General features: G+C 39.8%; 1 protein-coding gene across 2 annotated transcripts in view; it reads left to right on the forward strand.

Moving 5' to 3' along the window:
* aplp1 (amyloid beta (A4) precursor-like protein 1) overlaps nt 1-12,141 on the forward strand; it is a 43,790-nt gene that overhangs the window by 24,555 nt on the left and 7,094 nt on the right. For both annotated transcript variants that reach the window (XM_028013132.1, XM_028013133.1), the window contains exons 2-11: nt 2,703-2,882; nt 3,713-3,842; nt 4,852-4,964; nt 6,359-6,543; nt 6,620-6,936; nt 7,763-7,890; nt 9,387-9,461; nt 9,554-9,712; nt 9,876-10,004; nt 10,245-10,344. In XM_028013132.1, the coding sequence (XP_027868933.1) occupies nt 2,703-2,882; nt 3,713-3,842; nt 4,852-4,964; nt 6,359-6,543; nt 6,620-6,936; nt 7,763-7,890; nt 9,387-9,461; nt 9,554-9,712; nt 9,876-10,004; nt 10,245-10,344 (1,516 nt within the window). The remainder of the gene's footprint in view (nt 1-2,702; nt 2,883-3,712; nt 3,843-4,851; nt 4,965-6,358; nt 6,544-6,619; nt 6,937-7,762; nt 7,891-9,386; nt 9,462-9,553; nt 9,713-9,875; nt 10,005-10,244; nt 10,345-12,141) is intronic.

Below are 12,141 nucleotides of genomic sequence, written 5' to 3' on the forward strand. Positions count from 1 at the left end.
TCTTAACATTGCGCTAATACCGTAAAACCAGGATATTTTTGCTCAGTTATTTTGTTCCTGCTATATGTGCTACTTTTTTTTTTTTTGCGCTGACTTTAATCACCATCCACATGTAATTGATAGTTTTATGCCTACATATGTTTTTATGAGCTGTTTTGTTTGTTTGTTGTTTGGTTTTTTTTTTTTGTGCTTTTTTCCATGGTGTGCCTTTTTTAGGCAGCAATTTTGACTCGAGAACACTGTAGGTCATAAATTACTGAAAAATAACAAAACTAGCCAGAAGTCTGTTGCTGCAGAATGGATGAAAAATGGCAAAGCTTAAAAGTAGCAAGAGAATAGAAGAAAATGCAGGGGATAAAAGTCATTTTTCTTTTTCCAAGCAGAGGAAGTAAACTTTGCCTGTACAGCTTTCAACCCTGGTAGGAGTTAAAAAAAAAAAAGAAATCAACAACATTGCAAACATCCGCCTTTGTAAGTGTTACAAAAGAGATATGCAACCATGAACCCCAAAATCCTTGACGTGCTTTGGGAAACGATGGGTCGTTTTAAAAAAGCAGATCCGTAGTTTACAAAAGGAAAAATCTGCTAAGGCATGCAGAAACACAAACTCCTTTTAGTTTAATTAGAATGCACATACTGCTGAGGGCTTATTGTATTTATTGTACATTTACTCGCAGGGCTTTAAATATTTATTTTATCCCATATAAATTTTAATTAGGACTTCAAACACTTTAGCTCTGTTCGGCCCAAGCAGGGCTTTTCCTTTGATCATACGTCACTCTCCTCTATTTCTTCTCCCAGATTTCTTCCCCGCGGGATGCTTGCTTCTAATTGGCACTGCGTCGCTCGTCTTGTCTGTCGTCAGTAGGTCTATCTGGCTGGCTGTCAGCGCAGATGAAAAGGACACGAGCCGAACACTGGGTCTGGGCGATACGGGATGCCTTTTTTTGTGGGGGTAAATTTCAGGGTTGGACAGTTAACAATGTAACCTATTCTCCAACATGAATGCCGCCGAACCACAGAAACTCACCCGATATTCCCAAATGTTTTTGGTTGACATGTATTCTTTGCATCAAAAGAAACATGGACTATGTTTTATTGTCATGATGCCTAAGGGCTCTATTGAAACTGTTTTGTCTGTTAGCGAAGAGTAAGTCCTTGTGTGTTGTTTATAGAGCCGCCGGGCCCCTCCCTTTCTTTATTCCTCCCCTGGCTCCCTCTGTCTCTGCGCTGTGTGTTAATGTAGTGAAGTGGCGCATCGGTCAATGAGCTTGTATTAACACCTGACTCCCAGACCTAGCCAGTGTTTGTTCCTCTGTGTGGGCTCCCCTGAGCCCTCCCCCAGGCAAAGGCAACATCTCCTAGGATCAATACCAGCTTTCTACAAGGCCAGGGAAGGAAATCAAGCCAAAGGGGTGGATGGGAGCAGCCTTTGGTGTGCACCTGCACAATTTACTGATTGGAAACTGATATGAGTTTTGAATTTCTGACCTGCTAATTGCTGATCATGACCAATCCAGCTAAAATAATAATAATAATTAAACTCCTATCAACAGCATAATCCTCTGTTTTTCTTTCTGGTTGAATTTTTATTTGTTTTTACCATTGATTAGCACTGTTATGCATTCTTCATTTGGATTTTCTTTAGAATATAGATATTTACCTTAACTCTTAGATTTCCTAAAATCCATTGACATTTCCAAATCCACCATGTTCCATGACTGACAGAGGCTGAAGACTCAAAAGGATGAACTAGAGAACTTTGCTGTGCTTCACTAAGCCTTCCTGTTATCTGCTCTCTCCCACAGTCTGAATGTACTGCAAACATGTATCAAGAAATTATTTAAAATAGTCTCCTTTTGAATAGCTTCATGTATCTCTGAACGTTTTTCTTCATGTTAAACACATCACTGATAAAATTGCCAATTTTTAGTCTTTTTTCACTCAAAAACCATTTTGAGAACTGGTAGTTAGTGTATTGCATTCAGTGATCAGAAAAATATCAGATTTTTGAGATTATAACTGTGCTTTATGTAAACACATCCACACAGCCAATCTCCAGGCTTGAAAAAAACTGGGCAGAACACATAAGTTTTGTCAGGGCAGTCTACACACTCTCATAACAACACTAAGCGCCACCATCATCAGGAGATGATACCATAAAAAGATGGAGAGTTGGATTAGAGCCCAAAAAGGTTTTATGTAATTAACACATTTTCTTTTGAAAAACAAAATTGTTTGTTTTTATGCATATAGAGGGATTAAAAAAGCTATTAAGCCATTGTTGATGAAACTAGATTTCATTTTAATGGTCATGAAACTAGTTAACATTTATGTTAACTAGTTGTCAGTGTTGTTGTTGTTGTCAGTGCACTCTGATAATTAGGATGATTCTTTCAGTTAGTGGAAACATTGCAATTGTAAAAATATTTTTGATTGGCTGTTCCCCAGAGGATGCACTGACCCGTTTTTGTCGGTTTTTAGATTGCAGAATTGCTGCACTCCTTTTAAACGCCTCCACAGTCGATTCTCCTGTACATTATCCCAACCTGCTTTTCCGATCTTCCACCTCTTCTCAGCCTTGCACTCAGGCTTTTCTATTTGCAGATGGTGCCAGAACTGTCTACCATGAACCAGCTTAATATACTGTAATGTCTGCCTCGGCGTTGGTGTTAACTCTTCTCTTTCTCTCTGCTCTCCAGGCTCTTGCCATGACCGAGGTGAATGGGCCGGGTCCCCAGCTGGCAGAGCCACAGATCGCCATGTTCTGTGGCCGACAGCTCCTGCACATGAACTTACAGACCGAGCAGTGGGAGCCGGACCCTCAGGGCCGCCAGGGCTGCTTCAAGGAGCCCAACGAAATCCTGTCTTACTGTCAGGAGGTAGGGGATCTGAACATGAAAGATTAAATAACAGCATTTTATTACATCACACAAATGGTTAAATTTTTCCTCTTTTGGTTTGTCTAAAACCTCCCCCCTAAAATCTATATATTAACTATATATAGTAAAGAGATGGCAGTCTGCTGAAATATTACAATATTTCACCAATACGCCACCATCCTCCTCTCCTCTTCTTGTTACCTTTTACTATACTATACCCTTGTGTTTTTAATGGCACTCATGCTCCTGAAACAATTCTCCTAAAAGAATGTCAATCCAAACCAGGGCAGCAAAGGGACTCAGACGCCACCTGGGGGCCAAAACAGACATGTTCTCTACAGATGGCATCCATAGAGCTGAAAGGCCTCTAATGGGATTATCTGAGACATAATGCATCTGCAGTGCCTTTTACTCGAAGCTTTGCTTTTATCCTTTTGCATTCAAGCAGATAGCATTATAGCCTGCATCTAGGCTGAGCTATTTACATACCTGCTGCTATTAAACGACAATGTAAGCTTGTGTTTCAAACCATTGAGCTACATTTAGGCGAAAATACATGTAAAATTGAATGTGCTGAAATATTTATTTTAATATACTCCTAGGGAGGTGTTTGTAATGTCGTTTAACACAAAGCGCTGTCATATATTTATGCAATCTGCTGCATGACTGTTTCCCCTGTCAGTTTTGTCCTTCTCCTCTGATCCTGGAAGTGATCTTTTATCCCTTACTTTAAAAATGTTTCCTTGCCCTCCCCCCGCGCCCCTTGTTCTGTCCACCTACCAATCTGTTTCTGTGTCTTTGGCGTCTCTGCATGCACCCGTACCGTCCAGATGTACCCAGCGCTTCCAATCTCACACATAGAGGAGTCTAAAAGACCCGTAACCATCCAGGCCTGGTGCAAGAAAGGATTGGGCCACTGTCAGACGCACCCCTTGATCGTACTGCCCTACCGCTGTCTGGGTAAGAAAGAATAATGATTGTATTTTTGGCCCTAGTGGCCTGATCTGACCATTGCACCACACAGCGCCCAGAGGAGCAAGAAACTTGACAAAAAGTAAATGCAAGATTACAGTGCAGACTTGGAAATCCTGTAAAAGTGTGACAGTTAATTTAATTGTTTTCCTAATGTGGATAACTAAAAACATAACTAAGTAATCTGGAAACTCAAACTCAACTGTTTGAGTTTCCAGATTTAATCCCGTATTCCTGACAAATAAAGTTTTTTTCAGTTATTTTTTTTAATGCATCTTTTTAATGTTTCTTTTATTGATTTTTTTTTTTCACCTATTTTACTGTCTTTCTGACCAAGAGACCAATTAGATTTATTTTATTTTATTTTATTTAGATTAGGGTTTTGCCTTGGAAACCCATGTTTGTATGACAAACAAAGCTGTGACAATAATATCACACACAAACAGTAATTGTGAAGAATTTGTGTATACATGTGGATGAACTAGTCCAAACTGTAGACGTCCTGGTCTTATAGATTGTGAAACAAAGCAGATGTAATTTTGTACATTGACCAAAAACGACATGACATACCACACTGCTCTGTTGGAAACCTTGTGCTTTTTAATAGTCTTTGGAGCAGTTTTATAAATTAGTTAGGATTCAAGGTTGCATGTATTGTTCTGCTTCAGATACCTTCTCTCCTAAAAGCCACCAGGGGGCCAGATAAGCTAACAATAGTTAAACAACTGATTGCTTGGCAACACTTTTGATTTGCACTGCAATGGCCGTTCAGTTAGTTGTTTTCTTTTTTGTATGTCTTAAGCAGCATGTGAAATGCTAAATTATATAATTAATATATGCATTAATTAATGTATTGCATTAATACAAAATAACCTGCATTTGGGGACTTACTTTCATAACATCTGCATAAGATTTTATATAAATTTTAGTCAGAACAAGCTTTAATTAAATCTTTTAAATTGCCACTTTAATTCTAGTTCACATTCTTTTGCTTCAGAAGGCGAATATGTAAGCGAGGCCCTGCTGGTGCCCGACAGATGTCGTTTTCTCCACCAGGAGCAGATGAACATCTGTGAGAGTTATGTCTACTGGCACAACATTGCCAAGGAGGTGAGAACAAGTTATGTTTTAATCAAGCTTGGGCCATTAGGTTGAAGTGGAAAGTTATAAAACTAGTGAGGTTGATTTCTCTTTCTTTTCTTTTACATTTGTGTGGGTTTAAAATAGCTCATCCAATCAACGAAGATCGAAAACCTTTACCACTCCAGGCTGTGAGCAGTACTGCAGAGCATTAAGTTAACTCTCCCTCTTAGACACCTTCAATATTTTTAAATTGCTTTACATGGTTTGCTAAATATTTTACTGATAAAAAATCTTAAGAGTGGTAAGTGTTTGTACTCATCCCCCCTGAGCCAAACCTTGGCTTTGATTCAAGCTCTGAGTTCTTTGGGGTTTGTCCCTACCAGCCTTGCACATCTAGAAACTGAAACCTTTGGCAATTTAGAAAAAAAAAAAACTTAAGCTGAATTAGAATGAATAGAGAGTATCAGTGAACATCAATTTTCAGCTCTTCCCACAGATTTTCAATTTGATTTAGTTCTTGACTTTGACTGGGCCTTTCTTCCACATGAGCATCCTTTGATCTAAACGATTCCATTGAAGCTCTGAGAGTGTGTGAAGGCTGGAAGGTGAACCTCCAGCTGAATCTCAAGTGTTTTGCAGCCTCTGTAGGTTTTGTTTCATGATTCAGTTGTATTTAGCTCAATATATCATTGCATTAGCTTTAAACAATTTCCCTTTCACTCATGAAGAAGAGTATTTTAATTTCACAATTTGCATATTATACTTCAGTTTGGGTGTCAGCTGATTCAAAAAACAGCCTGAATGCTTTAAGAAACACCCAGCCATTTTGTGGCAATGAGTCAATCTTTTTTTAGTGTCTGGAAAACGAGCTTTTTCAAAAACCTTCTGGTTATTAAGCCGCTCTGTATCATTACCCAGCAACCCCAGCTAAGCCCAGCCCCTCACATAGCAACTAAGATGTAGGTCCAGCATGTTTGGTCAACTGGTCTACTGCTGTATGTCCCATGCAATGACTGCTGGAAAAGACATTTGTTTTGTTGTCGGCTTAACATTCAGAAAGTCTGCTGGAGGTTTTAGTCATAGGGTATTGGAGTAAAAGGGAATGCGTACAAATCCATGCCACATTTTCAGATTTTATGTGTAATAAAACGTGAAAATCATTTTCTTTTTCACTTTGCAATTATTTGCGTCATTGTGTGGGCTTGTCATATAAAATCCCATTAAAATACATTTAGGTATTTCTATGTGACTAAAGTGTGAAAAAGTGCAAGGAGTTTAAATAATTCTGCAAGAAATAATAGACACTATTTAATACCTCAGTACTGTTTTTTTTATCTTTTAACAGAGCATTTAACTCAGCATCCTATAAATAACACCCTAAATTAGACTCCCTCCTCTGTATTCCCCTGCGCTTGTGTCAGGAATGCACCGCAGAGAATCTCGAACTCCACAGCTACGGGATGCTGCTGCCATGCGGAGACCACTTCCGAGGCGTCGAATATGTCTGCTGCCCGGGCAGGAGCAGCTCAAACGGAAAAGGAGAGACAGAGGAAAAGGATGTGCCTCAGACGCTCGCGTCCCAGACAGTCGGAAAACTTAACTCAGTGTAAGATGACTCCGCAGAACCCTGCGAAGGCTGCTGTTTCAGAAATTAGTTCTTAAAAACGAACTATTTTCCACAGCGCCAAGGTGATGGTCCCCACTCCGAGCCCCTCTCCAGAAACGGACCTGGACGAGGTCGACATGGAGGAGGACGACGACGAAGTGATAGATGAAGAGGAAGAGGAGGAGGAAGAGGAAGATGACGTCAATGAGGACGAAGCCGAAGAAGAGGAAGAAGAAGAAGAAGAAGATGAGACAGCGGCTGTGAAGGACCGGGAGGAGTACGAATACCCTTTTGAGTTGGGTCCTTACCAGACGTCCGACTACTTGGACTCATTTTACAACGACAAAAGCCACAAATCCACCACCTCTGCCCCTCTGGCCAGGGGAGACAGCTGTAAGTGTTTAGTTTTTGAAACGCATGCAGTAACATAAGCAGCAGTTGTGAAAAATGCCCCTCAGTGCTACTCCTTCTGAATTCGTCATCTTTGCAGTCACAAATCCAAAACATATCGCCACATACTACAATGCATGTATGCATTGCTGCACGCTACATGTATAACTGGAGCTCGATTTCCTTCCAGTTCAACTTTCCATCAGTATTTTCTAAACCCTCTACCTCAACAAATGTTCATGTGAAAGTGTTTCACTTTAATCTGGTGCACAACATACATTCACAACCACAGCAAGGCCACAGCAGAGTTCATGCTTGTGTGTGTGCACAGTAAATACAGAAGCTAACCACGGTACATGAAAGATCCGATCAGAACGATTTCAGGATGGTAGATCAATATTAAATGATACTGGCTGCGAGGGCTACACAGAAAGCAGTGAGTGAAATACCTGAAGATGGACTGTTATGTTGCTTTATATTATTTTAAGGTGATAAGTAGTTATTCTTTTGCTAAGATTCAAATTTAATCTAAGAATAAAAGCAAAAGCTCTCAGTCTGTTACCACTTGGCTTAGGCCTTGTTATAGAAAAAGAAAGAGTTAAAGCTTCTCTAATGCACATCAAAAGTGAGCTAGAAGAAACCATATCTCATTGCTTTCCTCATTAGTAAACTGCATTTTTACAGAGCTAAAGTCCAGACACCAAAGAATGATGGTGCTCAGATGATGGAATGTCTCATGAATGTGCTTAGACTATCCATTTATTCATGGGGTAATTGTTGCCTTGCTTATGCTGCCATTAGCAATCAGTTTCCTGTTGTTCCCATTCAGTTACCACAACTCGCCCCACGGACGGGGTTGATGTTTACTTTGAGAAGCCTGTGGACGACACGGAGCACGCCAACTTCCTACGTGCCAAGACGGACTTGGAGGAGCGCAGGATGAAGCGCATTAATGAGGTGAATTTCACAGAGCGGGGAGCGGGGAAGCTGCATGTCGGGCTCGTTTTGATAGATGATTGCTCTTGTTTTCCATTAAATTAACAAATGAGAGTCTGTTGGCATTCGCAGAGTTGCATAGACGTTTCTGTACCCTCTGCGCATTTTTGTCAAGTTAAGCATTAATCAGAGAAGTAGCCAAGAGGCCAAGAGACCCATAACTCATGTGGCGGTGTTGTTGACCGCACAACTCTTAGCAGTGTGTTCTACAAATCTGGCCTTTCTGTGTGGCAAGAAGCAAACCAGAGTTTGTAGTTTGTCACAAGTTGCATGCGGCACACAGGAAACACATGAAAGACCTCCTGACCAAACTTGAATTCCTTGGCCTACATGCACCCAAATACACTATTTAGAGTTATACTTGTGGTGAAAAATGAATCCTTCACATGACTCTGAAGACAACCTTCTCACAGTCAAACGTGGTGTGGGAATTGTTTCCTCTAGCAGTAATAGATGTTCATAGTTGTTGAGAAAATGAAATCCTGGACAGTCCTGGAATAGAACTGGTTAAGTTCATTTTCTAGCGGGACAGTAACCCTAAACATACAGCAAATAATCAAATCACATTCATGTGTTAGAATGGTCCAGTCCAGGCAAGACAGTATGCTTCCATGCATTCCTCACAGTTTGTATCAGTAAAAAATTTGAGAAACATATGATTTTCTTACCACTTTGCAATTCTACACTACTTTGAGTTTATCATTTAACCCCTTAAATGTCAAGCTGAAAACATTTTCATGTTATCCAATGGGTCATTAGTGTTCTCATGACACTTAAGAGGTTTAACCATCACCAAATCCCATAAAAAACCTTTAGACTGTGTTTGTAAAGAGAGAAAATAGGTCCAATGGTATGCAAACTTTTCAAAAATGCTGTGTGTTCCCCAGCCACTTTGGGGAAACTGAAGGTACCAAATAAGAGATGGAAAAAAATTGATTTTACGGCATATTTTATGGCATATACTTTCTGTAATTTTAATTAATGGATTTTAGAACAGGACTTGTTACACACCTTTTACCGCTTTCTTGAATAAAAGTCAAAATATTTTATGGATGTTTTACTGAGTTAACATTTGGTGCATGTGCAATATACCACTCCAAGATTTCCCCCAGAAAACTTGCTAAGCTCGGTGGTTGAGGCGCTCCACAGTCATTTATCCAGCGGCCCGTCGTGTTTTTGAGTTAAAAAATGTTTAAAGTTGACATAAAATTTGAAAATATCACTTGATAGTTATATGTTATTGGAAGATTGAAGATTAATATCTGAACACCAACTATAAAGTCTGAAAAAATGCAAACATTTTAAAAAGACTGAAATTAATAAGCTTGGTGCGGGCACAAGTAAAGCCTGCTGGCTTTACACTGGGGGAATCCCTGCACTCTGTTTAGCTGGCACATTCAGATTGAGTTTGTTCATTTTATAGAGATAATGTGAATTTGTGTTGTTCCATGGATCAGATAATGAAGGAGTGGGCAGAGGCTGACAACCAGTCCAAAAACCTGCCAAAGTCAGAGCGGCAGGCCCTGAATGAGGTATACATTTTATACTTCCGTCTAAGTTTAAGTCTGAACAGTTCCCCGAGCTGTTCATCAGTTTATCAGCTTCCTCTTGTTCTCTCTTTTAGCACTTCCAGTCTGTGCTGCAGACGCTGGAGGAACAAGTCGCTGGGGAGAGGCAGAGGCTGGTGGAGACTCACCTCGCCAGAGTCGAGGCCATTCTCAACAACAACCGCCGTCTGGCGTTGGAGAACTACCTGACAGCAGTGCAAGCTGATCCCCCTCAGGTAAATCCATCCCAGAGTGCATACCATGGCAGAAAATGGAGATTTATGCAATGCAAACCCTAGTAATAATCCTAAGTGGGTTTAAGATTTCACATTTCTGGCAGAGAATGGATGTCGCAGTGCCGGGTTTTACTGACTGCTTCCTTTCTCTCTTAACTTCCAGCCTGAGCGCGTGCTGCAGGCTCTGAAACGCTACATGGCTGCAGAGCAGAAGGACCGCAGACACACTCTGAGGCACTACCAGCACATTGTGGCTGTCGACCCGCAGAAAGCTGAGCAGATGAAATTCCAGGTGGGAGGCTTTAGGAGGCAACATGTCTTTCTGCTGACAGAGAAACTCAGAGAACAGTTTGTGCTTGCATGCATGAGAGAAGTTTAAAATTTCACAACATCTGTTGTTGGCCTCAACTCCATTAAAGTGAGATCTTTGCAGGTTTTAAAAGCAGTTAAATGGAGACAACCCCTTCTGATCAGTTAGTTTTTTTTCTTCAATTTTCTTAGCTAACTTTTTTTTATTATTATTATTCTACAGGTTTACACACATCTCCATGTTATTGAGGAGAGGATGAACCAGAGTCTTGCTTTGCTTTACAAGGATCCAACATTAGCTGAGGATCTCCACAGTGACATCCGTAAGACAAACGGCTTTTTTCTAAACCGTTCGGTTTTACAGTCAGTCTTGTGAGGAAAATTGTTTTAATTACATACGCTTGTAATGTGAATACGTGATTCAATATCTTAATCCTTTAATAATTTATCAGAGTGTTTCTTTCAATGTAGAATGATTATCACAAATACCAATAATTATTAGACATTAATTTGGGTGCTCAAATTGAGATTTCTTGTGAACTTTGTCTTATTTCTATAAAGGTCACAATTATATATACAAATTGAAATGTACAAATACACTTCCACCAATATTTGGTTTGTCTCCTGGCTAGCGAGCTGAGCTGCAACACACAGTTAGCTGTTAACAACTTTCTGACATACATCTGATATGTCTATATTTCACTTTATTTATATTTGTTGGTTTTCAGATGTTAAGCATAGTAAACTTATTTTTTCTTTAATCTTATTGTGCTTTATCCAAAGCCAGATTTGATGTGTTCATTGGTGTTCATTGTCCTGCTGGAACTGAGATTTGTGGCCAAGTTTTAATAATCTAGTTGTTGTTTTTAGGTACAGTTGAAATAATTTGGATTATTTATATATATATATATATATATATATATATATATATATATATATATATATATATACAGTATATTTCATCCACTGGTATCAAAACAACTGCTCATCATTAACTATTAATGATGAGCAGTTGCAGTGTTTTTAGGTTTGAAGGCCCAGTCTTGAGTCCTCTGAGCATTTTTCTGACATTGTTTCCTAATTATTTCAATCATTGTTCTGTCTCACTGTAAACGTTTTCTGAAGAGGGTAAATAGCTTAACCAATGTAGGCAGCTGCAAATTTTAAGTCAACGAGAGCAGGAGCCTCTTTTTTTGGTCAGCAACCTCACAACACTGAGTGAGTTAAAACTCGTGTCACAGTGAACAACGTAGCTGCCCCTTTTCTATCAAAAACAAACCCAATAGCCCCCCAAATAAATCTTCTTCATTATGACCTCTGACACAGGCCCAGCTCAGTTGTCAGCACAGGCTTTTAAAGCTCGAACATAAGCAGCCTTTCCACCTGAGCAAACTGCTAAGTTTGCATCAGATCTGTGGTAAACTGACAGCTCAACCACACAGCCGGCCTACTGGAGTTTCTGTACTCAGAGTTCACAACACATTTACACCCAGACAGACCACCAAGAGCTTCTTTTATTTGAACAAATGTCACGCTAATACACTGAACATGAAAAGAAAAAATCCCTGGTTCACTCAGACAGGCTACACCTCTGTAGTACAATAATAGATGTCCAGTTAAAACTGAATCTGTATTTCACTTTCACTGAATTTGGTTAATAATTCATCCATGCATTGCCAAGGTGTCACTGTGAACATTGCCTTAGAACGGACTCTTTTGTTTCAGTGGTTTTTCTAATTTCTGTTGGGCAGCGGAAAGTATCAACCTGGATGGATGGATGGATGGATGGATGGATGGATGGATGGATGGATGGATGGATGGATGGACGGACAAAAATCCATACACATTTGTTTTTACAGAGAAGCATTCCTCTGATTATTTCAGTTTACATATGAAAAAAAATAAACGGAGGCCTTACTCCTCGACGCAGCCGTCACAGGTCCGAGTCCCGGCATGTTGACCTGTCTTCCCCCCATCTCACAACCCACTTTCCTGTCTGACCAATGTCAAGTAAAGGCCACTAAAGCCAGAAAAAACTTTAAAAATAAAAAATAAGTGGTATAAAAATGTATACAGTACAGACCAAAAGTTTGGACACAACTGTGTGTCCAAACTTTTGG

Source organism: Xiphophorus couchianus, chromosome 3 (genome assembly GCF_001444195.1).
Source record: "Xiphophorus couchianus chromosome 3, X_couchianus-1.0, whole genome shotgun sequence".
In the NCBI taxonomy this organism is placed as follows: domain Eukaryota; kingdom Metazoa; phylum Chordata; class Actinopteri; order Cyprinodontiformes; family Poeciliidae; genus Xiphophorus; species Xiphophorus couchianus.